This window comes from Plectropomus leopardus, chromosome 1, assembly GCF_008729295.1.
Source record: "Plectropomus leopardus isolate mb chromosome 1, YSFRI_Pleo_2.0, whole genome shotgun sequence".
NCBI lineage: Eukaryota > Metazoa > Chordata > Actinopteri > Perciformes > Serranidae > Plectropomus > Plectropomus leopardus.
Genome location: NC_056463.1, coordinates 27,746,843 through 27,772,639, shown reverse-complemented (window position 1 = coordinate 27,772,639; position 25,797 = coordinate 27,746,843). Strand labels below are relative to the sequence as shown.

At 39.9% G+C, this 25,797-nt stretch overlaps 1 protein-coding gene across 4 annotated transcripts in view; it reads left to right on the top strand.

Moving 5' to 3' along the window:
• myo5aa (myosin VAa) overlaps positions 1 to 25,797 on the top strand; it is a 65,415-nt gene that overhangs the window by 26,245 nt on the left and 13,373 nt on the right. For 2 of the 4 annotated variants that reach the window (XM_042513385.1, XM_042513231.1), the window contains exons 6-31: positions 38 to 181; positions 4,014 to 4,095; positions 5,417 to 5,524; positions 5,814 to 5,920; positions 7,253 to 7,518; positions 7,770 to 7,851; positions 7,980 to 8,120; positions 10,083 to 10,208; positions 11,312 to 11,395; positions 14,336 to 14,338; positions 15,419 to 15,574; positions 16,223 to 16,320; positions 16,472 to 16,558; positions 17,115 to 17,223; positions 17,463 to 17,674; positions 17,913 to 18,069; positions 18,313 to 18,552; positions 18,668 to 18,916; positions 20,356 to 20,449; positions 20,578 to 20,723; positions 20,969 to 21,082; positions 21,231 to 21,365; positions 22,091 to 22,147; positions 22,308 to 22,535; positions 22,940 to 22,948; positions 25,447 to 25,547. In XM_042513385.1, the coding sequence (XP_042369319.1) occupies positions 38 to 181; positions 4,014 to 4,095; positions 5,417 to 5,524; positions 5,814 to 5,920; positions 7,253 to 7,518; positions 7,770 to 7,851; positions 7,980 to 8,120; positions 10,083 to 10,208; positions 11,312 to 11,395; positions 14,336 to 14,338; positions 15,419 to 15,574; positions 16,223 to 16,320; positions 16,472 to 16,558; positions 17,115 to 17,223; positions 17,463 to 17,674; positions 17,913 to 18,069; positions 18,313 to 18,552; positions 18,668 to 18,916; positions 20,356 to 20,449; positions 20,578 to 20,723; positions 20,969 to 21,082; positions 21,231 to 21,365; positions 22,091 to 22,147; positions 22,308 to 22,535; positions 22,940 to 22,948; positions 25,447 to 25,547 (3,335 nt within the window). The remainder of the gene's footprint in view (positions 1 to 37; positions 182 to 4,013; positions 4,096 to 5,416; positions 5,525 to 5,813; positions 5,921 to 7,252; positions 7,519 to 7,769; positions 7,852 to 7,979; positions 8,121 to 10,082; positions 10,209 to 11,311; positions 11,396 to 14,335; positions 14,339 to 15,418; positions 15,575 to 16,222; positions 16,321 to 16,471; positions 16,559 to 17,114; positions 17,224 to 17,462; positions 17,675 to 17,912; positions 18,070 to 18,312; positions 18,553 to 18,667; positions 18,917 to 20,355; positions 20,450 to 20,577; positions 20,724 to 20,968; positions 21,083 to 21,230; positions 21,366 to 22,090; positions 22,148 to 22,307; positions 22,536 to 22,939; positions 22,949 to 25,446; positions 25,548 to 25,797) is intronic. The other 2 variants (XM_042513455.1, XM_042513310.1) reach the window with 2 other exon arrangements.

Here is a 25,797-nt window from a genome sequence, read left to right as displayed (position 1 = left end):
TTGGTAATAATATGTTTCATCTGTATTTGTCTCACAGGCCATTGGAAATGCAAAGACCACCCGAAATGACAACAGCAGTCGCTTTGGGAAATACATTGAAATCGGCTTTGACACACGCTACCGCATCATTGGCGCCAACATGAGAACATATCTGCTGGAGAAATCACGAGTTGTGTTTCAGGTGAGTGCTCACTCAAGTTTGCATTAACGTACACATGAGGCGTTTTGTTTGTACTTGTGTGGATAATTCGATGACCTGCAATCATTCCTTCACTTATCACAGTCTATTACCTCAGCGTTCACAGACTGGTGCACAAAGTTAACCTTTGTTCAACTTTGCATTTTATTCTGACCTCGACTCTTGAATAGACTTGACACACAACACTAAGCTTTAGTTAATGCAGTGACCACTGTCACTGTCTTTTCAAAGCGCAGCCTTAAGTCATGGTGGTATTGTTGTGTCCTTCATCATCTGAACAGGGTTCCTTCCTGACAGCAAATTTCATCCCTGCTGGAAGGTCCTTGAGCATATTCCTGAACGTGTTTCATGAATACGCTCAGTTCTTCAGCTGACCTTACACTCTGGCGTCTAACAGGCTGACAGGCAAAAGAGATTTTCCTCAAGTATCATCTGTAATTTGTCATTGCATCCATGACTAGCCTACTTTAGTGCATTTCCTTGTCATTTGGGGTGTTTTTGTTAAATGATTGCACAATTCCTGTCAGCAGTAATCTATTTACACAATGTACTACATTAAAGGGTTTGTTGGTTGGCATCAAAATGATTGTATGGTTGCCAGAATCTGTGAGCTATACCTCACTGCCTAGTTTGAACCATTACTGCGATTGCCCATCTGGGATCTTTTTTTTTTTTTTTTTTTTTTTTTTTTTTTTTGGAAACAGATGACAGCTTCAAACTTTACAGTGAATTTGCCTTTGAACTATAGAAGAATTACGTTTGTATATTGGGGTTATGTGTGTTTGACTGTCCTCCGTTTTATTGAATCCTTACATTAAAAAAGCAGACTGCTCCACAAATTTGTAAATGGAATAACCCATACACCTGAACACACAGCTATGAGCACACTGGGGCAGTGACTCAGCTGTTAATTGGCTTTTCTCTGTTGTTAATTGACTTCCAGTAGCTTCCACATGACTCGTTTTGCTGCTGCACAAGCCATACGCACACATACATTCAGGCACAGACAGCAGCTGGACAACATGTAGGTGACATGCAGGGGAGACACCAGCTTCACCCAGCTCTCTGAATAGTATGAGTGAGATGTCTCAGTGTGGGATGCTGCCCCTGAATGTCTGTCTTCTAGTTGCAGAGGACTTACGGTGGACTAGTGGGTTTGACAGATAACATATCAATGCAATATCCTTGGTTCAATTCCAGCTAGAGACTTTTTTGTTGCATGTCATACCCTCCTCTTTCCTCCTGCATTATTTGTCTCTACAAAAATGACAAATTTTCAGTAGAAAAAGCGTTGCTCGAAACTCCTCCATGTTGTGCACCTGGATCGTTTTGTTGCATCACAAGTAACGTTGTGTTTTGTCGCACAATGTGATTGGTAGTGTTACTATCATTGTCACGGAGATAGGTTTTAATCTACACCGCTTCCAACCTGCATTCAGTGTCTCGTGCCACAAAAGCAGCAGACTGTCAGAAGCAACTCTTGCCGAACTGAGAGGACAGCGGCCCGGACAAACTACCGTCACTTTTTCTGAACCAAAATACTTTTCATGTCAGTTCCATGGAAGGAAATCAGCAGTGTTTGTATTTATTAATTCATTGATTTCATTTTCCCAATGTCGCAAATGAGGTCTGCGATGATAAATAAATTCATATACGATTAAGTTAAAAACACATATACAGTGGGATATTTGTGTCATTTAAACACCTGCCTTCACAAACGCAGCAGAAATAGACTCACACTGTAAAAAAGGCAGGGTGTCTCCGGTTACTATGGAAACGATTTTAAAAAATTTGCTGAAGCATAAGTGTTGAGCACCCTGCTGCCCTGGACTTTTCCCTTAAAATTCAGAGGGACTCAGTTCTTACTGACTGGTGTGAAGGTGTTAAACTCAGACTACAAACCTCAATTATTTTACCTACAATGCGTCCATAATGCTAACCTGGCTCAAAACATTTGTTTTGTTCTCTCTTGTGAGTGTTACAGTGTTATTATTTCTGAGCTCGAATACCTCACAACTATAAAGGAGTGCTGTCAGCCACACACACACACACACACACACACACACACAAAAGCAATCTGCTCATCAGGGCTCAACCAACACTAGCATTCACTCTGGCTCTAGAAATATGTAGCAATAACTCCAGAAAGACAAGTAGGAGTAAACAATGTATCTGTCACACTGGATTACAGCACAGCACTCCTCTCCACCCCCCCTCTGTCTCTTCAGTGTCAAAGATTTGATTTATGTCCTCTTCTTGTCTAAATCCTACTTTAGATATTGTTTTCTCTCTCTCTCTTTACAGACCCCACAAAGTCTCAGAGAAGCCAAATCAGGGCACATTTAAAGAACATAAAAGTTTGAAACTTGCCATGATCTTATAACTCCATATGTTGCGGTTTGCATCTTAATTTTAGATAAAGTTTACATACTTTTTCTCTTATGGAAGTAACTTTATTGTAGATTCAGTGGGCGTGTTTGCCCAACGGTGTAGTCAGTAGGGCAGTGTCTAGATAAAGAAGCATATTTCAACTCTGCACACACATCTACCCATGAGTTCACGCACGCACACGCGCACACACACACACACACACTCTGTTGTCTTAAAAAGAAGTGTTGGGGAATGAGGATGTTGGTGGAAACATTCGCTTTCCTCCTTACATTTCTTGCATGCTTGGTTGTGCTACCATTCATTCATTGGTGTGTGTGTTTTTAGGTGTAGTAGCACTAATGTAGGACACAGGTCACAGTTTTGTGGGCTCAGCTTTCCAGCTGACATCCTTTTAACAGTCGAGTTATTTATTTTCACTAGAAAAGAATCTGTAGCTCCAGACTTCTGTCTATATGCAGTGATTTGCCACTTGTATTTTCTTATGCATGTTTACTTGAGGGTTTATCAGGTATTACCTCATCATAGGTATGGGAATACATGCACAGATGGGACACATCTTGTGTTTGCATCCCTGTGTGTCTGGGGAAGCAAAAGTGTAGAAAATAAACATGTAATATTCTCATCTGACTCGGTTATATCTGTTGACATGCCCATGAGCAATGCACTTAATCACCAACTGCTCCGGTGGAGCTTCCAGATGTTAAACTATCTCACTGTGTAATCGTAAAGCACATATGATTATACATTAGACACATGATTTTCCTTGCGTGAATGTAGGTCAGAAAAAAGTGTTGAATGTGTAGATCCATTCATGTAATAAATGTGAATAAATTGCGTATGCTACAAGTACAGTGTTGCATTTCCCTCTGTAGCATTACTGGTAGTAACTTTACATTAATGATGGATTTTATTGTTGCTGGCTTGAGGTGAATAAAAGTAAGATGTTGAATTGTAGAATCACTCAGGAGGCAAGAGTGCGTGCAAGAAAAGGCAGTGGTTTTATTAACCAAAAACCACAATGAAACAAAGAAAAAGAACAAAACTCCTGCAAAATTAACAAGGAGCAAATAAGATGCAATAATGCAGCCTCACAGCAAGCTGCAACCAGCAGCATCTGTCCATCACTCAATGTCTGATTAGCTTTATAGGCCCCTCCTGGCCATACCTTTAGTAGACTGAGGCCTAGTCTGCATTTCATGGATATTTTAAAAATGGGATTATCCCCCCTTCGACATCGAAAAAATCTCATCCATACAGGCACTGTTAACAGGGCAACGTGTGCTAGGTACTAGGTACAGATTTTTCTGACTCATTGTGATGACAGTGGTTGCTGTAGGAAGTTATGAGGATCTGGGCATGTGCAAAGGTATTCAGAGAAACATTAAATTTTTTCTTATTATTTTATCTTCATGCTTTCTTTTAGGCCGATGAGGAAAGGAATTATCATATCTTCTATCAGCTCTGTGCATCATCCCATCTGCCTGAATTCAAGAATCTAAAGCTGAGTAAGTCTCATAAACATGTGCATATGCACACACACACACACACACACACACACACACACACACACACACACACACACACACACACACACACACACACACACACACACACACACACACACACACACACAAAGCTGCACAGTTGACCCGCTACAGCTGACTGTACACTTACACCATGAGCTATTACTAAAGTCTGCTCACTGTCCTATACTGGAAGGAACAACTCATCATTTCCATTTTTAAAACAGACACACTTTATATTATCTGACCCAGAGCACTTACATAAGTGACAATAATTCTGAATCAGTGAACACCGTGAACCGTTGTACCTTGTGATTAGCTGAGGTGGCTCTCCACAGCAAGAAAACTGAAGACACTGAAAATCTGTCATTGGCTCCTCTAAACACATAATATGTTAAGTTTAATATGCAGGAAATAAGAACTGCAGCATCGACTGGCCCAGAATAGAATCCACATATAACAAATATTTCCCCCCATCCACATTTCCAAAAAAAATCTTGATAAACCACAGTGAGGTGTCTGATGAGCACTGCCAGATTCAGCTCTATATCAGTTTAGACGTATCACACACTCATTGACTCTGTCGTTGAACAGGCTCTCATACAGAGCGCTCCCGCTGTGGACCTGCACCTGCTCAACCGAGTCATGCGACACGCACACACACACACACACACACACACACACACACACACACACACACACACACACACACACACACACACACACACACACACACACACACACTGCTGGCACTGTCATTTACAGCCACTCAGTTGGCTATGCTCCTTCTCTTTCTGTCTGTCTCTCTCTCTCTCTCTCTCTCTCACACACACACACACACACACACACACACACACAGCTGCTGTCTTTTCCTCTCCTGCTGACTTCCTGGCTAAGTAAATGGGGTCGTTGTCACAGTCGTGTCAGTGCCTCTCGTTGCCAGGCAACAGGCCATGCCTTAATTCGATGTTAAGTGTTTAAAAAGAAACTGATGGGAAAGCTGAGTTAACATCATTCTTACACAGAAGTGTTCTTGATTTTATTTTTTTCTCAGAACCCCAAACCATCTGCAAAATTGTGATATGGTGGACTGATGTAACAAAGTATGACATAATTACACAGGTCCTCCTAATCAGAAACTAAATGTTTTCCTAAATAAACATGTGTTCAATGGTTTCCAGTACAGCTCTCCTTAATAAAGCACGATGCTGTGATAGCACAGTTGTACCCAAGTTCCACAGAGTAAAACTGCACATACTTCATGTTTTCTTCATGTATTCCCCCTCTCTGTTTCCCTCCTCAGGCAGTGCAAATGACTTCTTGTACACCAGGCAGGGCCGCAGCCCCGTTATCGACGGTGTGGATGACACCAAGGAGCTGTCCACCACTCGCAATGCCTTCACATTGCTCGGTAACGTGCGCACCCTCAAACATACACATAAACATGTTTAAATATGTCTGGGAAATGTACACAATGTAACCTAGCAGTCTAATATATCTTAAAGAGAGCTTACATATTAAATAGAACAACCATAAGAAACACTTTTTACAGAAGGTATATTTTTTTGTAGCCCATTGAATTTGGGGATAGTTGGATATAAACAAAAGATAAGCATGGTATCGTGGGGGTTAAAATTGTGGTCACAGCTCACTAACAACCAATGTGTCTGTTTATGTACATTTGTGGTTTCCCTCTGCAGGTATTAATGAGTCCTATCAGATGGGGCTGTTCCAGGTTTTGGCAGCTATTCTTCATCTGGGAAACGTGGAGATAAAGGACAGAGACTCAGACAGCAGCGCCATTCCTGTGAGGATCATTTTTATACTGCAGTATTGATTGTCAGTGACACAAATTGAAACATATTGCATCATATTTACAGCTTTATATCTGTAGAACTCCAAATATAAACATTGTTTAGCGCCAGTAATAAGTCAGGGCTTCTTTTCTGCACAACTTGTGCATCAACCTGCATCAGGTGAGACGGTATCTCTGGGTTACTGGAAATATGTATCCAAAAATATTATAATTCTTGATATGTTTTGTAATTGAATCCAAATGAGGAAATCCACCTTTTTCCTAGCTGACATCTTGAAAGTTGGTCGTTCTAAAGGAAAAAAACAATTCTGAAATTAGATCACATAATTCGGTCTTGGTTTGGATGTGGAGGATTGGGATACCTTTGATCCAAATAACCAAATGTATACATTCATGTTTATCACCTTAATGGTTAAACAGATCAAGTGAGAAAGTAGATAAAGTTGACATTGGACAATCACGGTTTCTGCAGGTCCTTAAAAAGTCATTTCTTAAAAAAAAAACGTTTCTTAAATGCTATTTTTACAAATATTAGACCTTAAATGATGTGAAATAGTCTTAGTTTTTTAGTTTGTGAGGTCTTAATTATTTCTTACATCTTATCTAATTTAATTTACCCGTCTTTTGATTTATTTTGGTCAAAATGAGTCAAGCCCCTCTGCATTAAAAGTCCACATTTCTGATGTATGATGTAAAATATAGATTAAACTAGCTTAATCTAATAACCATATTTTGCAAACCTCTACCCCTACTTACTTTTATACTTACCTACAATGCTTAAATAAGAATAAGATGATTTCTCAGGGAAAAAAAAAGTTCGTTTTTAACACTATTTTTAACACTGTCTGTGAAAATCTCCTTTAGAGCATGAAATTTAAGTATCTGACACCTGTAAAAATGCTGGGCCACCAATAAAGCCGTTCAGTAAAAAAAGAAAAAAAAGAAATGGGAATAAATTATCAATAACAAACAAAAATTACATTATTATAATTTTATTTATTACCTAATATTAATTACAGTGACACAGTCAAAAAAAAGTCTTTAACAGTCGAAAAGTGACCCCAAACTGGATTCTTTACGTAGCTATTAGCCTACATTATAACATGTACTCCCATTGGGAGAACTGGTTTTCCATATTTACTAAACTTTTAAAGTTTGTGTTTGGATCAGGGTTATCCAATCCAATGTTGCCTTTAAAAACTGCCACGAAAGGATGGATTACCGATCCTTGATCACAAAAAATTGGATTTCCCAATCTAGATTCAGAATTTTTTTGAACCAGTTGGCCCTTTTAATGATTAAAATCTTCTCTTTTACGTGCAGCCCAACAACCGCCATCTGACAGCTTTCTGCGAGCTGGTAGGTGTGACCTACCAGGACATGGCTCAGTGGCTATGCCACAGGAAGCTAAAGACGGCCACAGAGACGTACATCAAGACCCTGCCCCGCCTGCAGGCCACCAACGCCCGTGACGCGCTGTCCAAACATATTTATGCCAAACTCTTCAACTGGATTGTGGAGCATGTTAACAAAGCTCTTATTACCAATGTCAAACAGCACTCCTTTATCGGAGTCCTCGACATCTACGGGTATGTCTGTGCATTTACCTGTCTGTGTAGGGTAACTAGCCAATCTAATCTGATATGAATCCACACTTTTACATGAATCTGATAATGGACATCAGAGTAGTGTAGTAGTGAAGCAATTAGCAGTCGGAAATATGTAAAATAAAGGCAACAAAAAATATTTTCCAAAATTTATACTTGATAATTTGACTGAGTAAGTTTATCTTGTAATTGCAGTTAGTCAGCTGCTTAAAATGTCTTTTCTTCTTCTCAAGTTTTGAGACATTTGAGATCAACAGCTTTGAGCAGTTCTGTATCAACTATGCCAACGAGAAACTCCAGCAACAGTTCAACATGGTGGGTAGCATGCATTTACCTGTTGTTTGCACATATATTTACAGATGTGTCACAGTATTTGTTTTGATTGTTTAATGCAAGTACAGATATTAACCCCCCCCCCCAAATGTTTGGGTGTGTGTGTGCAGCATGTGTTCAAGCTGGAGCAGGAGGAGTACATGAAGGAGCAGATTCCTTGGACTCTGATTGACTTTTATGACAATCAGCCATGCATCAACCTCATAGAAGCCAAAATGGGCATCCTGGACCTGCTGGACGAGGAGTGCAAGGTACTTTTTGTTTAGTCCACTGAAACAAAATTCAAATCATTTATATTACATCTAGTTATTCTGGTAAGTCCCCATTATTAAAAAACACTCAGATGCAGGCAGCATCGTTTCCAGCACATAACAGACGAAAGAAGATCTTATTCCTTTTTAACCCTTTCCTTTTTTTTTTTAAATGTTTTATATGATGCAGCTCACTGCTGATCCTTATCTTTTCAAAAGCTCTTTCCAAAAGAGCACATTTTATCCTGCTTTTGTTTGCATGTCAAAAATAAAAAAAATAAATGGACTGATCATAAGTATTCTAATCTTTAATCTGTCTTTTAATAAGAGTCTGCATGCCACACAAGCTAAAAATATACAATTAAATAAGACTTGATGACTTATGAATACGGTTTGTGGAATAAAAACTTTCTCATAAATGTAAACACGCAGGAGGAATAAAGTGAGTCTGTGCTGCATATTGAGCAGAGGCTCATGGGTTGTGATTGAACCTCTCAGTGAGAACCATTCACACCCACGTCCTGCTTTACATTTTTTGACAGCGGGCCTGTCAGTGCCTCCTACCACACACTAGACCCAAGTCTCCAACACCTACACAGACGGTTCACATCAGAGTTCACCTGCAGGAACTCAGTATAAAACAATGACCCACTTACTAGCATGTACAATGGAAGGCAAAGCTTTTACAGTTTTATTCATTTCACAGTTGGATTTATGTTTTTATTTTGTTGCCTCGTACAGCTCACAGTAACGTTTGGCTGAGTCTTCGTTGAATATATTAACTATCTGTTATTAGAGTTGATATTCAGGTTGCAGTCAGTGCAGAGTCAAGGCAGTGCTCATATCTGGACCATCAACACACCTTCACAGCTCAGCCAATTCACTAACAATGCTGACTAATCTCTCTGGGGCTCTAAACTGCTGCAAGGTCATTTTACAAGTTATTGACATTTGAGGTGGTCCACATTGCAAGCATAATTGCAGGGTAACGGACATTGAACGTTTGCTTTCTTTACAAAGAAATTTACAAAAAGGTTGTTCTTATGCACATAGTAATCGGGGGAAATCATTTCTTAGATTCATCACGATTCTTTTTTAAAAGATTTTACCTCAATAAAAAATACCCAAATGAATTAAAACCGAAATTCTTGACATTATGATCACCTGTAACAATTTCGTAAGCCTTAGCTGTATGTTTGTTGCAGCTGAAACAAATGGTGAAACTTAACAGACAAGCGTGCATTGTGTTGACGTTCTAAACTGAACCAACGCTGCTTATTAAGTGTGAAAGAGGTTTAGCACGCTTCAGCCGCCAGCAATGACAGGCTGTCCGGAGGTCTCAGAGTTGGTTAATGTCATATCAGGTGAGACTGCAGAGAATATGTCCAAAGTATAGTGGAGCACATGGACTAGTGGCAGCCAATTTCACTCAAAAGGCTAATGTTTTGATGCCAGCTGCATCCTTATAAGAGTAAGATAAAGATGTTTGTTGCCACTAGTCCATGTGCTCCAGTTTACCTTAGACCCTAATCTCTAAAGTCTCTTTCCTGTTACCACTTGAGTTTTAGTGAAGATGGCTGAGCATGATTAACCGCAGATGTATAAAGCCCAACCAGAATACCAATATGCTAAGTTTTAAAAATAGCAAATAGTAACATAGTGAAAAAACATAAATTGTTTGTATAGAAATATCATAACATCAAGATGCATCCATAACTGTTTTATAATGTCGTTATGACCCAATGAATCATATCATGAGGTGCTTAGAGACTTCCACCTGACATGCACTGTGTAACCAGGAAAAAAGACACTTGTAAGATGTAATGCAGTCTAATCCAATAATACTTTAAATTAGTGGAAATGCTCAGTTTATTGTCTCTTTCTCTGTATTTTTTAGCAAATGGTTACATACATGTTGTCTCACTGATAGTTTCTATTGTATCTTCTCTTTTTCCACTCCAGATGCCCAAGGGTTCGGATGATTCGTGGGCTCAGAAACTCTACAATACCCACCTTAAGACCTGCTCCCTCTTTGAGAAGCCACGCATGTCCAACCGGGCTTTCATCATCCAACATTTTGCTGACAAGGTGGGTCTGACTGACCTGTTGCTCCCTATCTGTGTAGTGTATGAGAGCGCTTAAATTCATTATTTTGGAATTTTGACATACAGTTTTTTTCCTTATTTGTCTAGAAGAGTAATAACATGACGTTCAGAAATTTTTTGATAACGTTTGTTCCTCAGTGATGTGTGTTTTTTTACACCGATTTTATGAAATGTACTTTAACAATAAGAAAACTACATTACAGTACAAATCTTTTGTTTAATTTTTTTGGGCTCCTTAACACTTAAACACACTCAAGCACTTTTGTAAAATAAAAAACTATAAACAATATCTAACATAATAACACAAACAATATATAATGTTACATGGGTCCGAGTTCACCGCACCTATTACACTAAAGTCTAACTCTACTTAACAACCATATATGCCTATCTGACACTGATGAGATTTGTTCCTTAGGTATCAAAATTCATTACCGAATGACAAGGCATTTTTTTGATACTCGATAGTATCAAAGCAATTTGGTTTGTGCCGGAAAAGAATCAATGTTTGGTAGCCCGAGCAGGGGCCTGTTTAGCTCAGCAGACAATACTTAGAGACGGACTGGCTGCAGTGGCTGCTGCAGTACTGAGTTATTTTTAGGATTGCTTGAGGATGGATGACTTTTTTTTATAATATTTTTGTTTTCAAACAAAAAAGCAGTTCTGCAAGAAAATGTTTGTGTTTGTGACTAGTGTAATCCACTTTAACTTAATAGGTCTTGTGTCCTGAAATGAGGGGCTGTAATTCACAGGGTGTTTTTTCATGTCTGTTTTTAGAACCTCACTATAAGGTTACAGATGAACAGCGCCAAGGACTAGCGCAGGCTGATTTTTAAATGGGATCCTTGGAGATATTTCTGACCACACATTTGCAAAGATTGATGCGTATGTATTTAAAGAGACTTGCATCAGGAGTTTATGTCTGCACACGAGCCAGTGTGAAGATTTTACTGTTTGCATAGAAGTGTCACAGGCCACTTCGATTTAAACCTTATTTTACATTTCCAGTGAAAGACCTGGATAAAGCCCAGTAAAATGTCCTCACAGTTACTGTAACACAAACTGTGCTGTGTTGCTGTCGAGCAGGTGGAGTACCAGTGTGAAGGTTTCCTGGAGAAAAACAAGGACACAGTGAACGAAGAACAGATCAATGTGCTGAAGGCCAGCAAGGTGAGGAGCGCAGACACACATCTACATTACATATACAATCGGTCCAAAACAGATCCTAACGACTTCTGTGTGCAGAGAGACATTTTAACACATCAACTCAAATGTTAAATGTTCAACTCAAAATGTTACGTAGCAACTAATGAGTTCAGAGCCAAGAAGCCTGCAGCTCACAGGGAGCTGGTGCACCTGGTCTGTGTGTGAAAAATAGACTATTGTTTACTGACCAGAAGTCCCATATGAAGGCTCTGGAAAGCAGCGCCCTCCTCTGGCCATGTTCAGGTAGTGTTGACACCAGAAGTGATGACAAATGCTCCATCCAGGAGAGTCATGGTCAGAGAGATTTAGATTTTATTTACACATAACAGACAAAGCTGAACACACACATGCACAATATTTCAAGTTGTTAGCTAAACATGACCCACATGGACAGTATGGTCGTGGTTTATCTCATGCAGCAGCGTGCACTGTGCACACTTTTACAGCAAACTGGGACATCACAGCTATCCTGGTTTTTCACACACACACACACACACATACACATTTGATTAAGACTAAATTGTCCAGATCACACCCAAACTAACATCACGTGTTGTGTGTGTGTGTAAGTTTTGGTTTAGGATATGTGTGGGAAAGCCAGTTGGGTCAAAAGGGGCCTCAGCCTTTAAATCCTGACTGCTGCTTTGGCTACACACATACACACACACACACACACACACACACACACACACACTCTCACAGACTATGTTGTAGTGTGTTTGTCCAAAGTGCTCAAAGTGACCATTGGCTGTTCTCTTATAGACTTCAACAAGAGCAGAGTTGGGTAAGGGTTGAAATGCTGCTCTAACCTCTAACACAGTCACCTAACACACATACACACACAAATATACTCATGGATGTATAGTCTGAATGTTGCCGTGGAAATCTGTGCGATTTAAACAATTGGGATTAAATGGTAATGCGCTCCTAATGAGATTTGGTCAATTAACTTTAGTTTTACTTCACTGCCAAGCTTATCCCATCAATCTGTGTGTGTGTGTGTGAGTGCGTGTGCACGTGTGCATATGTGTGCTGGCGTGCGTGCGCGCGTGTGTGTGTGTGCGTGCGTATGTGTGTGGGCACACAAGCATAATTATCAGCTAGCTGATTGTTTGCTCATGCCATGTAGAGCACTTCTGTAAAATGTCATTTAGACCAGAAGAAGACATATTATTAACTTGTCATGATTTATTCATCTGGTACTCAACCTTTACAACTAAAACACATTGTGTCCGAAATTCCAGACTACCATGCTATGCAGTAAACCAAAACAGTATGTGAGATTTTTTAAGTATGTCCAAAACTTTTGTATTTTTTGCAGGACGGATTCTATTTCTGGTGAAATACCACCACCATAAATATCGGTCAAAGCAATGCTGTAGATGAAACAGACAATGGCAGAATGCTCTGTTATGTCAAAATTAATTGGGTTTTAATTTAACTGTAAGTAAAACATTTCACTTTGCAGGGCACAATATATTTTTAAAAATATTTTTAAATTGCTGGTAGAGCTTAGGTTGGCATGGGTTACCATGGTCACATGTCTAAGGTACAAGGAGGCTCAAGTGACAAGGTAATTACAGGTAATTACAGGTAATTAAAAGGCACATACTACTATTTATTCAAACCAAAGTACATTGAACAATAGCACACATATTGAGTGCATACAAAGTTTGTTATTTTCGGACACAGCTCTTGTCTTAAACCCTCCCTCAACAATCAGAAAATAACTGAAAAATTATTTTGTAAACATTTAGCAGCTACCTGATTTCATTGCATCTCCATGTAACAAATTAACATGCAAAATACAAAATGAGGGGGAAGAATATCCTCAGAATGAGGCATGGAGGCAGTCCTGTTATTTTGTAATAGATGAATATAGATTTAGGCTGATGCATCCCTTTGCAGAGATGCGCAGACACACTACACACCCATCCCAGTTCAGACTGTTGATAGCCCTTAAACTGTAAAGACAGTTAAAGGAAATTTTGGTTTATTACAATCCAGGTACAGGCCGACATCGCTGCAACAAACCGGGGCAAGAAAAATGCAGTCAGATGAGCAGTTTAGCCAAATAACAGTGTCAAAGTGCTTTAATTATCTAAACACAAAATAAGCACACCTAAAAATATTGCTGATAATCTTCTGTTGCAATTTTTTGCACTAATGCACAGTGAGACAAAATTGAACCAGGAAGTTGTTTTAAACTGACAAATTTTCGCATTTTACCCTTCGCCTTCAATTTTTCCCCAAAAAAAGTCAGGTTAGTTTAAAGATTTGTTTGAAACCTGCAGTCATGTTACCGCTCATGTGCCTTGCCACATATTTTTAGCAATTGTCCAAAAACTATGAAAAGTAAATCCAGGTTTTATAAAACAGGAACTGCAGTGGAATATTCCAGCGTTGTGATGCCTCCAAACTACCTGCATAGCTCCAAACTGCACTGGGACCTGCCAGACACACAGGAGTCTTGTAATCATGCCGACGTCTGCTTGCAAGTCTAATCAATACAGTGCATTTGAGAAACGCCTGATGCAGAGATTTCCCTTGATGCATTGCAACCCAGGAATGTGATCACTGTTACAACAAAATTCCAGCGTGTGGCCGTCTTTCAACCACAGATAATGTTTTATACTCTATGCGGTTTAGTGGAAATACATCCCAAAGGGTTAAGGAAAAAAAATCATCATCCCATCATGTTCTTTTCATCCGTTTCAGCTCCATCATTAGTCTGCCTGGTAGATGTGTATCACAGTTTTTAATGGTGGTAATCATGATTTTGACCTTAAGCTGTGGGTTTCTTTTCCTTTTAATGTCATTGTGTGTCTTTTGTCAATGTGTCTCCATATGTTGTCCATGTATGTTTGGTTCTGTCCTCATCATGACAACCTTCCCTGCCAGCAGAAGGTAAACAAAGGCGTTCTTACAACGCTGGTCCGCCTGTAGCTCTTCCTTTAGCTTTTTTCTTTCTCTCTTCCCCGCTCTCTCTGGCACTGAGCTATTATCACTTTAACTGCACTGAGGAGATTTAAGTTGTGTATGTGTGTTTGTGTGCCTTTGTTGGCTGCATGGGGAGCACTGAAGGCACTTTGGGAGCAGAAGAGCTGATTGGACAGAAAAACAAGGGACAAAGGAAAGAGGATATTTTTATGTTTTCAGAGTGATGCTGAGAGCGAGCAGCACGTAAAGCCTTTGTGGCCGTGGCTGTCCAGATGATCCTGCTTAATGACGCTGGCGAGAGAAGCATGGCATCGCTCTGAGCTCAGCGGGAGGACCTGATGCTACACATAACACAGCATCCTCCTCATATAACCTCAGTGTTATATGGAACATGACTGATGAGTGTGTGCATCATTCATGCTGCTATTTTATGTCATAACATCATGGCAGGATAATGCCATGCAGTCATATATGGCCAATGCATATATGAAAACATAACCTTTCATTATTTTTATTGGCTTTTTAAAACATTTTAACAAACTATGACTGTGTATGAGTTTAACAAACGCTAATCAACAAATTAAGCAAAATCTACTCTAAACTATCCAGCAGCCTTTCAGCTGTGCTTGTGTGAAAATATTGAAATGAATTGTCATGTCAAACTCTCCCTGCACTTAATTACTAGACTAGAATACTGACTTGACTTGATTACTTTATAAATGTAATAATGAAGCCAACAACAAGGTTTTAAACCCTCCGGTCAAACTACAAAGGCCTGTAGCAAATGCTCAAATGAAGGCTGTCATACTTCATAAGGCTGCGTGCACTAGGTAAGAGAAATCCATATGCATGCCATGACCTGTAAGAAGACACTGTTAGAAACTATCTCATAAATATCCATTGTAGTGGCACTAAAGTTTAATTTAACAGTATATGCAGAGCGAAATACTTTGTGGGTTTATTTTTCAGTGAATCAATATTGCCCACAGTGTCTGATGCTGCCATGAGCAGTTCTGTTTCTGACTGTAAATGGGCTGCTGTTCCCAGTTTGACCTGCTGGTGGAGCTGTTCCAGGATGAGGAGAAAGCCACTAGTCCCACTGGTCAGCCTCCTGGCACCGGAGGCCGGACACGCCTCAGCATCAAACCTGACAAGGGCCGGGACAAGACCAGCAAGGAGCACAAGAAGACTGTCGGCTGCCAGGTTGATATCTTTTGTGTTGGTGTTTAAATAGATGTTCAGTCCAAACTAATTTCACAAAGTGAGATCACATCAAGTGCATTTTGGTTGGATATCAGACCACATTGAAAATATATTCAGTGTCTTGTTTAACCACGTGCCCTTTTTTGTCCAAACTTATTGTATTGTGGTTTGGTGTTGTTACTTTCAGTTGTGAATTGCAGCAACATAAAAATTAGTAAATAATAACAGCTTAAAGGGTAACCTATCCATTTTTCAACCTGGATCCCTATTTTCCCATGGTTTTGATTCGCCAGGGAAGAAAAAACAAACAGACCGGTTCAAGCAAAAGGAAAATCATTGTCAAGCACTGTAATAACAATCTGAGCCTGTCAGTGGCAAAAACAAGCATTTTTTGTGGACGTACTTTGTTTGATTTGTTGTTTCTATCAGTCACTTAGATACTATAGTATGAAAAAATAGGATTCTACAGAATATCAGTTCTTTCTTTCTTTCTCTCTTTCTGTAAATCTGATGAAATATTCTTTGCTTAATAGTTGTTAGTTTTTAAATTGATTATGACTCTACAAACAACATGTGATAATAATGATGATTAGCCAGAATCATAATGATCATAATGATGATGATGATGATAATGTTGCTCTCTTGTAGTTTCGTAACTCTCTGCAAATGCTGATGGAGACATTGAACGCAACCACTCCACACTATGTTCGCTGCATAAAACCCAACGACTTCAAGTTGGCCTTCTCGTGAGTTTTCCTGTTTTCTGTTTATGTGAAAGTCTTTGGCATGTTTTTAAGTAAAGTGTTATTCTGGGAGCATATGATAATCCACCATTTTACCTCAAATGTATTTGATGGTACCCATAATAACTGCGGTTATTTGTTGTTCGTCGGGCAGGTTTGATCCTAAACGCGCAGTGCAGCAGCTCAGAGCCTGTGGTGTCCTGGAAACCATCCGCATCTCTGCTGCAGGCTTCCCATCCAGGTACTGCTGCATCCCTGCAGCATTATTACTGTTTCCCATAGACTCTCATGTTGTGTCCTAAAAGAATATTTAACATCTCTGAAGGCAATGCAAATTGACCCTGCAGTTAAGAGTGTGCAATGCATATACAGTGTGTGAATACATCTTTATAACTATGCAGCCACCTCAGTGCAGAATCTTTTCTATCTATCATTATTCAATTTGCACAAGAGATTAATTTCCTCCTGTAGAGGATATAATTTTGTCTGGTTCCCTGTAATGCACTGGAGAGGTATGCATTGTTTGTACAAAAATTTATGAGCATCATATAAAGAAGGGAAAAATTGTTAGGATTTCAATCAGGATGAGTCCTGAGTTAAAAGCTGACACCACAAACAAATACTGTGTTAAGAGTATTGTGTTGGTCAGTATTTTTGCTTGCAGAAAGTCAAGCAGAACAGTCCTGTTTCCCTCTTTGCAAGTTTACTTGGTAAAATGAACTTGCTTGAACAAACAGTGAAGAATCAAATGTTTAATTCATGTCAGTTTTATAACAGTTTTTCTGTGTTTGTCTCAGGTGGACGTACCAGGAGTTCTTCAGCCGTTACAGAGTGCTGATGAAGCAGAAGGACGTGTTACCTGACAAGAAGTTGACTTGCAGAAATGTTCTGGAGACACTGGTGCAGGTCAGACTATATACATTTTTGCCTTTTTTGTTTTTGTCTGGAAAAATGAGAGTGATAGTAATATTTAAATTGCATCATGCATTGAACGGATTTCCATAAAGTGTTGCATTTCTCAGTCTTTTGTTTTGCCCCTTTCCCCTTCTCAGCAAAGCCACTATTAAAGGTTCCACACACAATGAATCTGTCCCTTTTTTGTCCACCTATTTGCCGTCTTACTCTTGATCTCTGTCTTCCTTCAGGACCAGGATAAATACCAGTTTGGTAAAACCAAGATCTTCTTCAGGGCGGGCCAGGTTGCCTACCTGGAGAAGTTGAGAGCGGAGAAGTTGCGTGCTGCCTGCATTCGCATCCAGAAAACAATCCGCTGCTGGCTGGCACGCAAGAAGTACCTGCGCAAGCGCAGTGCTGCCATCACCATCCAGAGGTTCACCAGAGGATACCAGGCTCGCTGGTGAGTCACCTTAACCTGATCTTCACCTTCCTTCACCCATTGAAACAGAAATCACAAACAAAGACATTTAACTTCTTTTAACCGATTTTGTTTGTTTTATGAGACAGTTCTGCACAAAACAAATTAGAGTATTAGTTTTAGTTAAAAAGTTAAAGGCTGAAATACCAGAGGTCTGTAGTTATATATATACATTTTAAATATGTGTTTGTTGAGACGTGTATATCTTGGGTCTCCTCAGCCTGGCCAAGTTCATGCGTCGCACGCAGGCGGCCACAATCATCCAGAAGTACCAGAGGATGTACGTGGAGAGGGAACGCTACAGGCAGAAGCAGGCTGCTGCTCTGGTCATGCAGACGATCCTCAGAGCTTACATGGCCCGGCAGAAGTACCAGGCGGTAAGACACACATCACAAAATTCTTTAAAATATATTACTCAACCTAACCAGGCCTTCTATTATTTAGTCCTGAGATCCAGCAATAAAAAAGAAATACTGATTTCTGATACTTATTGTGCAGTTATTTCCCTTCTCTGTCTTACTAAGAAAATGCCTGTAACAAGAGAAACACAGTTAGTGGATATCTTACAGAAAAGATTGTTTAGCATGAGGTAAAATGTTTGTTTCTGTGTCTGTCTCTAGTTACTGCGGGAGCACAAAGTGGTCATCATTCAGAAGCGCGTTCGAGGCTGGTTGGCTCGGTGCTGGTACAAGCGCTGCCTCGTCTCCATCGTTTACCTGCAGTGCTGCATCCGCAGGATGAGGGCCAGACGCGAGCTGAAGAAGCTGAAGATCGAGGCTCGCTCAGTGGAGCACTTCAAGAAGCTCAACAAAGGCATGGAGAACAAGATCATGCAGCTGCAGAGGAAAATCGACGAGCAGGCGAGTTTTCATTTTTTTCCCATTTCTTTTTTTCAGTCTCCATGTATTGATTCATTTTTTTGTCATTTTTGGGGTGTTTGACTTCCCTGTTTTATGATCTGTCCTATGCCTCCAGAGCAAGGACAACCGGTCAATGAACGAGAAGCTCATCGGTCTGGAGACTTCCTACACAACAGAGAGCGAGCGGATGCGTGGCGAGCTGAATCGGTTGCGTGGGGTGGAGGAGGATGCCAAGAAAAAAGGCAACCAGGTTTCGTCGCTGCTGGAGGAGCTGGAGAAGCTGAGGAAGGAGCTGAGTTGCACACAAAAGGAGAAGAAGACTATCGAGGACTGGGCGCAAACATACAGGGACGAAATGGAGAAAGTAAGATGGGATCCACATTCATATCTGTCCATTTTGCTATCTTGTTGTCCTGATCCTCCATCTCCCTCTGCACAGTGTATACGCAGTAGTGTTACAAGTCCTCTGCACTACAGTACGTGTGTTTTTCTCTAATTTAGTGGAGAAGTTTCCTTAGATGTTAGTTGCATATTTGAATGTTTTGGGTTTTTTTTAGAGAATATGGAGGTTTTGAATTTCAAGGAAAATTAAGTTTCTGCAGTGGCTGAATCAAAAACAAGTGGATTATTTCGAATATTTTTTCTTTTACCTTTAGTGCCAATTATCAGTCTAGTCTAGTCTAGTGTGTGTGTGTGTGTGTGTGTGTGTGTGTGTGTGTGTGTGTGTGCGTGTGCGCTGCGGAGTGTTTGCCATAGAGATGTCTGCTTTCTCCATAATATAATGGAAATAGATGGCACTTGGCTTGTGGTTTTCAAAATGCCAAAACATATACATCTGAAAAACTCAACAGCAAAGTCTCTTTCCAGAAATCATGACCCGGTTACTCAAGATAGTCCACAGACTACATGCCAACTGTATTATTGAGTCGGCTGAAGCATGCATCTACCGCTAGCTAAACCAACATCACTGAGCTAAGTGGGTCATGATTTCTGGAAAGAGTTATTGCCGTTGAATTTTTCAAATGTATTCTGGGGCGTTCTAAGCAGCACGAGTCATCTAAATCCATTACATTTGAAAGGAGGCAGACATCTCTACGGCTAATATCTCCATCACTCTGCAGGTAACACCAAAACAATCTAGATAAATAGAACTGCAAGTAAGAGGAAAAGTATATATTTTTTAAATTTTGGGGTGATCTGTCTCTTTAAAACCTCTGCTGTTTTCCCTCCTCCACGTAGAGAGTCTGTGGCTGTCAATAATCCTATTTTTAGTTTAAAGCTTCACTTAAGGAGTCATTTGACATTGTTCCTCATTAGTACGATCTCCCATAGTTTCCTGGAAATATATAGATCACAAAAAAATTTATTGCGTAAGTAAACATTTATTGGCACAAGAGGAAAAATGTTTCTCCCTGGTTTAGGAGCCAGAGCGAACCAGGGTGAAAAGAGCACGTGGTGGGCTCAGGGGGCAGAGTTGCTTTGGGGCAGGTGAGCACAGGAGATAGAGTAGTGTGCTAGTGAGGTAGCCAGTGAACTGTGTTTGCGTGTGAACTTTTTTATTTTATGTAGTATTTTGTCTTTTGTCTTCAAATGACCCCAGAGGTGATGCTAAATGAGGAAGACTGATTTTAAGCCTCTTTTGAGAGTTTGCAGTCACGTGTTAGATTATGGAGGTGCAAATTAAATGTATAACTCACATTTTCCTCTGTTGTACTTTTGATATAATTTCACATTTAAGGTGCTAGCAGTCACCTTGCTTTACACAATTTGTGATTAAAGGATCATTTGATGTTGTGTGCTTAGATGGTCTCGGAGCTGACCCAACAGAATGGCTCACTGAAGAAAGAGAAGGACGACTTGAACAGGTTGATTCAGGAACAGAGTCAGCAGATGACAGGTACACAAACATCATCACATAAATCATCTACCTAGTCATGCAAAAACATTTGATCATCTTCTAAATCATACAGTATGTTTCTCACTTATTTTTTTAAACTGCTCCTGTTGTATGTTTTGTCCCATCAGAGAAAATGGCCCGTGCAATAGCGCAGGAGACTCAGCAGCTGGAGACGGATCTGAACGAGGAGCGCTCTCGCTACCAGAATCTCCTCACAGAACACCTTCGCCTCGAGGAGAAATACGACGACCTGAAGGAGGATATGGTTTCCTTGGTGAGGAACACATGCACACACACAGTCAATACCTATGAGCCTTAGACATCATTTTAGTGTTACTCAACTTGCAAAAATTCTGAAAACACTAAGACAGCAAATATATTTGATCCATTATTTAATATTTCGCAACATCAAATTTGCTGGTTAGTAATATTCAGCTCTTACTGCGTTTAAAGTCTTAAGTGGCAGCAGGGAGAGCAAGTGAGAAAAATTGAAATGCTTATTTTCTCTCTCGTCTGTAGAACGTGTCCAAGCCTGGCCACAGGAGAACCGATTCCACCCACAGCAGCAACGAATCCGAGTACACTTGCAACTCAGAGTACGCCGAATTGGAAGAAGGTTCCCGTGCCGGCGAAGTAAGAACATTGGCATTAAATACGATCTGCTTTAATAAGAAGAAGAATTCAAAGGCATAGTTTTTAAAGTTACAAAATAGTTGCTTTTAACATTGCCAGATACTTTCATGGGGCATATTCTCTGTCTTCACGTTTCTTTGTTGTGCAGGATGTGACACGAGGAATAGACACCTCGCTGACCCTCAAGCTGCAGAAACGTCTCACAGAACTGGAGCAAGAAAAGCAGTCTCTGCGCAACGAACTGGAAAACAAAGAGGACCAGTTCCAGCGGGCTAGAGCCAGGGTACTGATGCCCACACTTTCAAATACATCACTTTATTAACAAATTACATTACACTCCAAGTTACAAGCCTTAATTATTCTAGTCTGTTTACTCATGGTAAAGCATTGTAAACTTGCACAAAGACTTGATGTAACTTAATCAAAAGTTGGTAGCACTTTACATTACAGCTTGGTATTAACAGGGTAATAGCTTGATAATAAAGAGGTAATAATTAATACAATGTTAAAAATCAGGTGATAACTTGGTATTCAGTGGGTATATTTGGGTAATACTGAAATTGAACATTACAGATGCAACACCTCGTATGACTTATTATTGTAGTTAGGATCAGCAATTTCATTATTTGTTTGCTCTTTCTGTATATTAAAAACTCAAAACAAAGTGAACACAACAAGGAGAGGATGTCTGAACAAGCTGTATATATTTACAAAATAGTAGTACATCATAAGCGAAGTTTGCATAATTCACTGCTGAAAAATAATGTCTGCACACTAGAGATTTTAGAGGAAACACTGCAGTGTGTGAGCATGTGACAACCAAGTATTAGTGTAAACAATTACTAATTTTTACACTTTTCATTACTCTTCTCATATAATAAGAGGTTCACACCTTTTGTCTCATCAGGCCATGTTCTAATTCAGCCCGGAGTCAAACTGAACAACAATATGTATTACAGACTTTGTCACAAATATGTCTTCATCATTATGTTTTTCTCCTTGTTTCAGGATGATGCAGAGTTTAAAAAGGCTCGTGGGGCAGAGCTGGAGTACGAGTCCCTGAAGGTAAGATGTCAGAGGAGAGGAAAGAAGAAATGTAACTAGCACATGATCTCGCTTTTTCCAGAGAATAATCTGATTCAATGCCAGACAGCTTATTCTATAGTAGTAATGCATGCCATAGCTTCAGAAACTGACACTGATTTTTTTTTTTTTCACTTTTCAGCGTCAGGAGCTGGAGTCGGAGAACAAGAAGCTGAAACATGACCTGGCGGAGATAAGGCAAAGCCTACTGGGTAACGCTGCTACAAACGCCGGTGCCCCAGGATCCCCAGCATACAAGGTGCTCTTGGAGCAACTCAGCGCCTCCTGTGAGGAGCTGGAGGTCCGCAAGGAGGAGGTGCTAATCCTGCGCTCCCAGCTGGTCAGCCAGAAGGAAGCCATGCACCACAAGGTAGAGAAACATTTCACCATTTCTGTTTTTTCAGTGTTCAAAGGTGGAAAGTGCATCCACCACTGTTGTTCTTCTTCCACAATATAAAGCTAGATTTAAGTGAATGGTACCCTGTTTGCTTGCATCCAGCGTCTTACATTTGTGTGTTACGTTTCCACCTGTGTCTGCTTCTCTGTTGTCTATTTGTTAACACAGTATCCCCAAAAAAGACAGGATCAGGTCAAATCTCTCATGGCCTTAAGATCACTTTGTTACACATTGCCAGTGATCCTAATCTCAAATTTAATCCCTGAAATAACTAACTGAAATAACAATCTGAGACTTTTTTTTTTTTGTCACTGCACCGTCAGTGTGTCTAATTCTCCTGTCTCCACCTTCTCTCCTCCATTCATGCTTGCCCACAGGATGAGAAGGTACAGTTGAAAGAAAACTGCATCATGCATGAGTGTTTGACACTTTTTCCACACTGTGTGTTGCATGTAAAACCTCACTAGGTAAGAAATCTGATCCAGCAGTTAAATTTATGTCATCTCAGGACCACTTTGCGTTCATTTGAAAACAAGTGCAGCTCTCACCAGCGCTGGTAGGAAAAATGTTAAAGTAGTTTCTCAAATGTAGTGTCTACTGGGTTCCAGCACAATTAGAGAGTTTAGTGAAAGAAAAGTTTTCAGAAAATCAAAAATAAACTTAAAGCTTTAGTGTCAGTCCCTAAAAGTTAAAGGAAGAAAGCACGGCTTTCTGCAGTTCTGTTAAAGAGGCAAGTTGCAGTTTTTGACAGGCTTTACATTAGCTTGCTCCTCTCTCCATTTGTTACCACCAATACTCACTTTTTACCCTTCCACATGCGGAAGGAGGTTAACTCCTGTTCTTTAGGAAATGTGGGAAATCACCAACTCATTTAGAGTAAAAAGAGCAGGTTTAGGGAAAGTGGTTACAGCAAGTCTCCTGGAAGACTTTAAACATCATATTAAAGATATGTAACAACATGAGAGCATCCAAAGGTAAATCTACCCTCAAAAGTATCAAAACAACTTGCACTAAAACAACAGGGGACCAAATAATAGTTAGATCAGGAGCCCAAACTTTTAAAGCAGCCAAAACAGAAAACCACAGAGGAAACACATGATCAGCATTCTTACTACAAAGGAATACCCTCCAAATGACCATTCGTATATTAATTACCTAACTAGTGTTACCTTGAATTTGTGGAGTAAAAGTTCTCGCATGCCTTAATGGTGATCAAGGAATCCAAAAACAGAGAAAGTTCTTGATGATTTGAAGTCATGGGGGGCAGTGTTTGATAACAGCAAAACTATGTCAAAACATTAACAAACTCACACGTATTGTGCAGTATAATCAAAGTCTCATTTATCCAGTCGTATGCTCAGTATTTCTCAAACAGAAGCATTTTGACTCAAACTTTACAATTACAAACACTTCTGCATTCAAGTAGCACCTGGTCAAGCGGGTTTTTGAATTCTTCTTGTTCATTCAGTTGAGTTCAAACTCGCGCTTATGCAGGCGTGCTATTTGTCTGTGCATGAGGCTTTTAATGCAGAAGTGTTTTAAACAGTATGTTTTTAGGGAAAATGCATGTGTTTGGGTAGTGCTGGGCATATAGCTGGATAAATGAGACTTGGATTATACTGCATAAGTTGTGCGAGAGTTTGTAAATTGATGTTTTGATATAGTTTTTCTGTTGTGGAATCCTATGATTTCAATTCATCAAGGATTTTCTTTGTTTGACTGTGGAGGCATGCAGGAAAATCAAAGTTTTCTTAACAAATTCAAGAGAACTCTGGTTAATTAACTGATATAGGAGTGTTTAGTTTGGGGATCAAGTATTCCTTTAAGAGACTTTACGATTTGTCCTTCCCAGGCTGAATTTTGATTATCTCATCTGTCTCATTCCTTGTCTGTGTAGTTGCATTCATGGACTGTTTGTTTCACTGAAAATCACTGAGAGTTCTCCACTGTGGCTACTTTACATCAGCCACTTTGCATCTTTCTTTGTGAACACTGTATTACATTCACAACACAAGGATTGACTGAAAACCTTCTGCAAGTTAAATTTGAAATAGCAGGCTTTAAATTCCTACTAACATGACAATCACTTTGAAATTGCGTGAAATTGCGTGAAAGTGTACTTTTCTTGTTTTGATTTTTTTTTTCCATAAATCAGATAGAATGGACTGCACTCAGTTTCATAAATAGACATTCATAACACAAAATTTAACTTCAAAACATAATAATCAAAGGTAAGTTGAATATTCGATTAATGGTGCAGCTAATAAGTGCTGCTTGAAAACGGAAGTTACTTCACAGGGTGGCGGCTTGTACTTAGTAAATATTTATGTTATTGTTGACTGACTCACTAAAGAAATAAACTGACAATTTGCTGCATTGAACTGCACAGATGTACAGATACTCTGGTTCCCAGTGTCACTCATGTCAAACAGTCACACGGCGTTCACGTGATCACTGCTCAGATATTTTGATGACAAGTGACCTTAAACCTCTTTTACTAATCAGCTGGTGCTCGGCACCTCCTGTCTCTTGCAAGCTAGAAAAAGATGCCACCGCTGTGAAGTGACGTTCCCTGTAGATAGACAACTGCTTGATGGCTTGTCACTGTTTCAACCAAAGTCTCCCACTGGCTGATGACTGTCAGAGGAAAAGGACAGTTGTAGCCAGCAGCTGTAGAGATGCTGGCAGGGAGTCGACAACGCTCATGCTGACTGCCCAAAGCAGTGTGAACTAACAATCATGACACCACTGACTCGCTTGTCTTCATTCACACACCTGATGTGTGTGAAACCGGTTCATGATGCAGCTTTACAAGCAGTGAGGTCACTCTTTAAAATGTGGTGTTAACTCATTTATCCTTCTTTTCTTGTTCACTTTTCTTTAGGAGACCATGACTGAGCCTTCTGTCTATGTCGAGGACGTGTCCAAACTGAAAGACGCTGATGAAATCAAGCAAGCTTACATAGGCCTCAAAGACACCAACAGGTACTTTGTCACAGCCAGTTCTCTTCCCAATCTCCAGGTCTTCACATGCATCGTGTTGAATTTACTCGAACCCCTGACCCCTTTCTGCAGGCTTCCTATGCAGTATGGAAAAGCACTTTGACTTAAGTAATTTCCAGGACTCTTTAAGTCTGCCTCTATGCTTGTACCTCACAGCCTACAAAGCCCTTCTTCCCCAAGAACCCTTTAACTGTATCAAACCTGGACATCCGTGACCAAATCACTTTGAAAG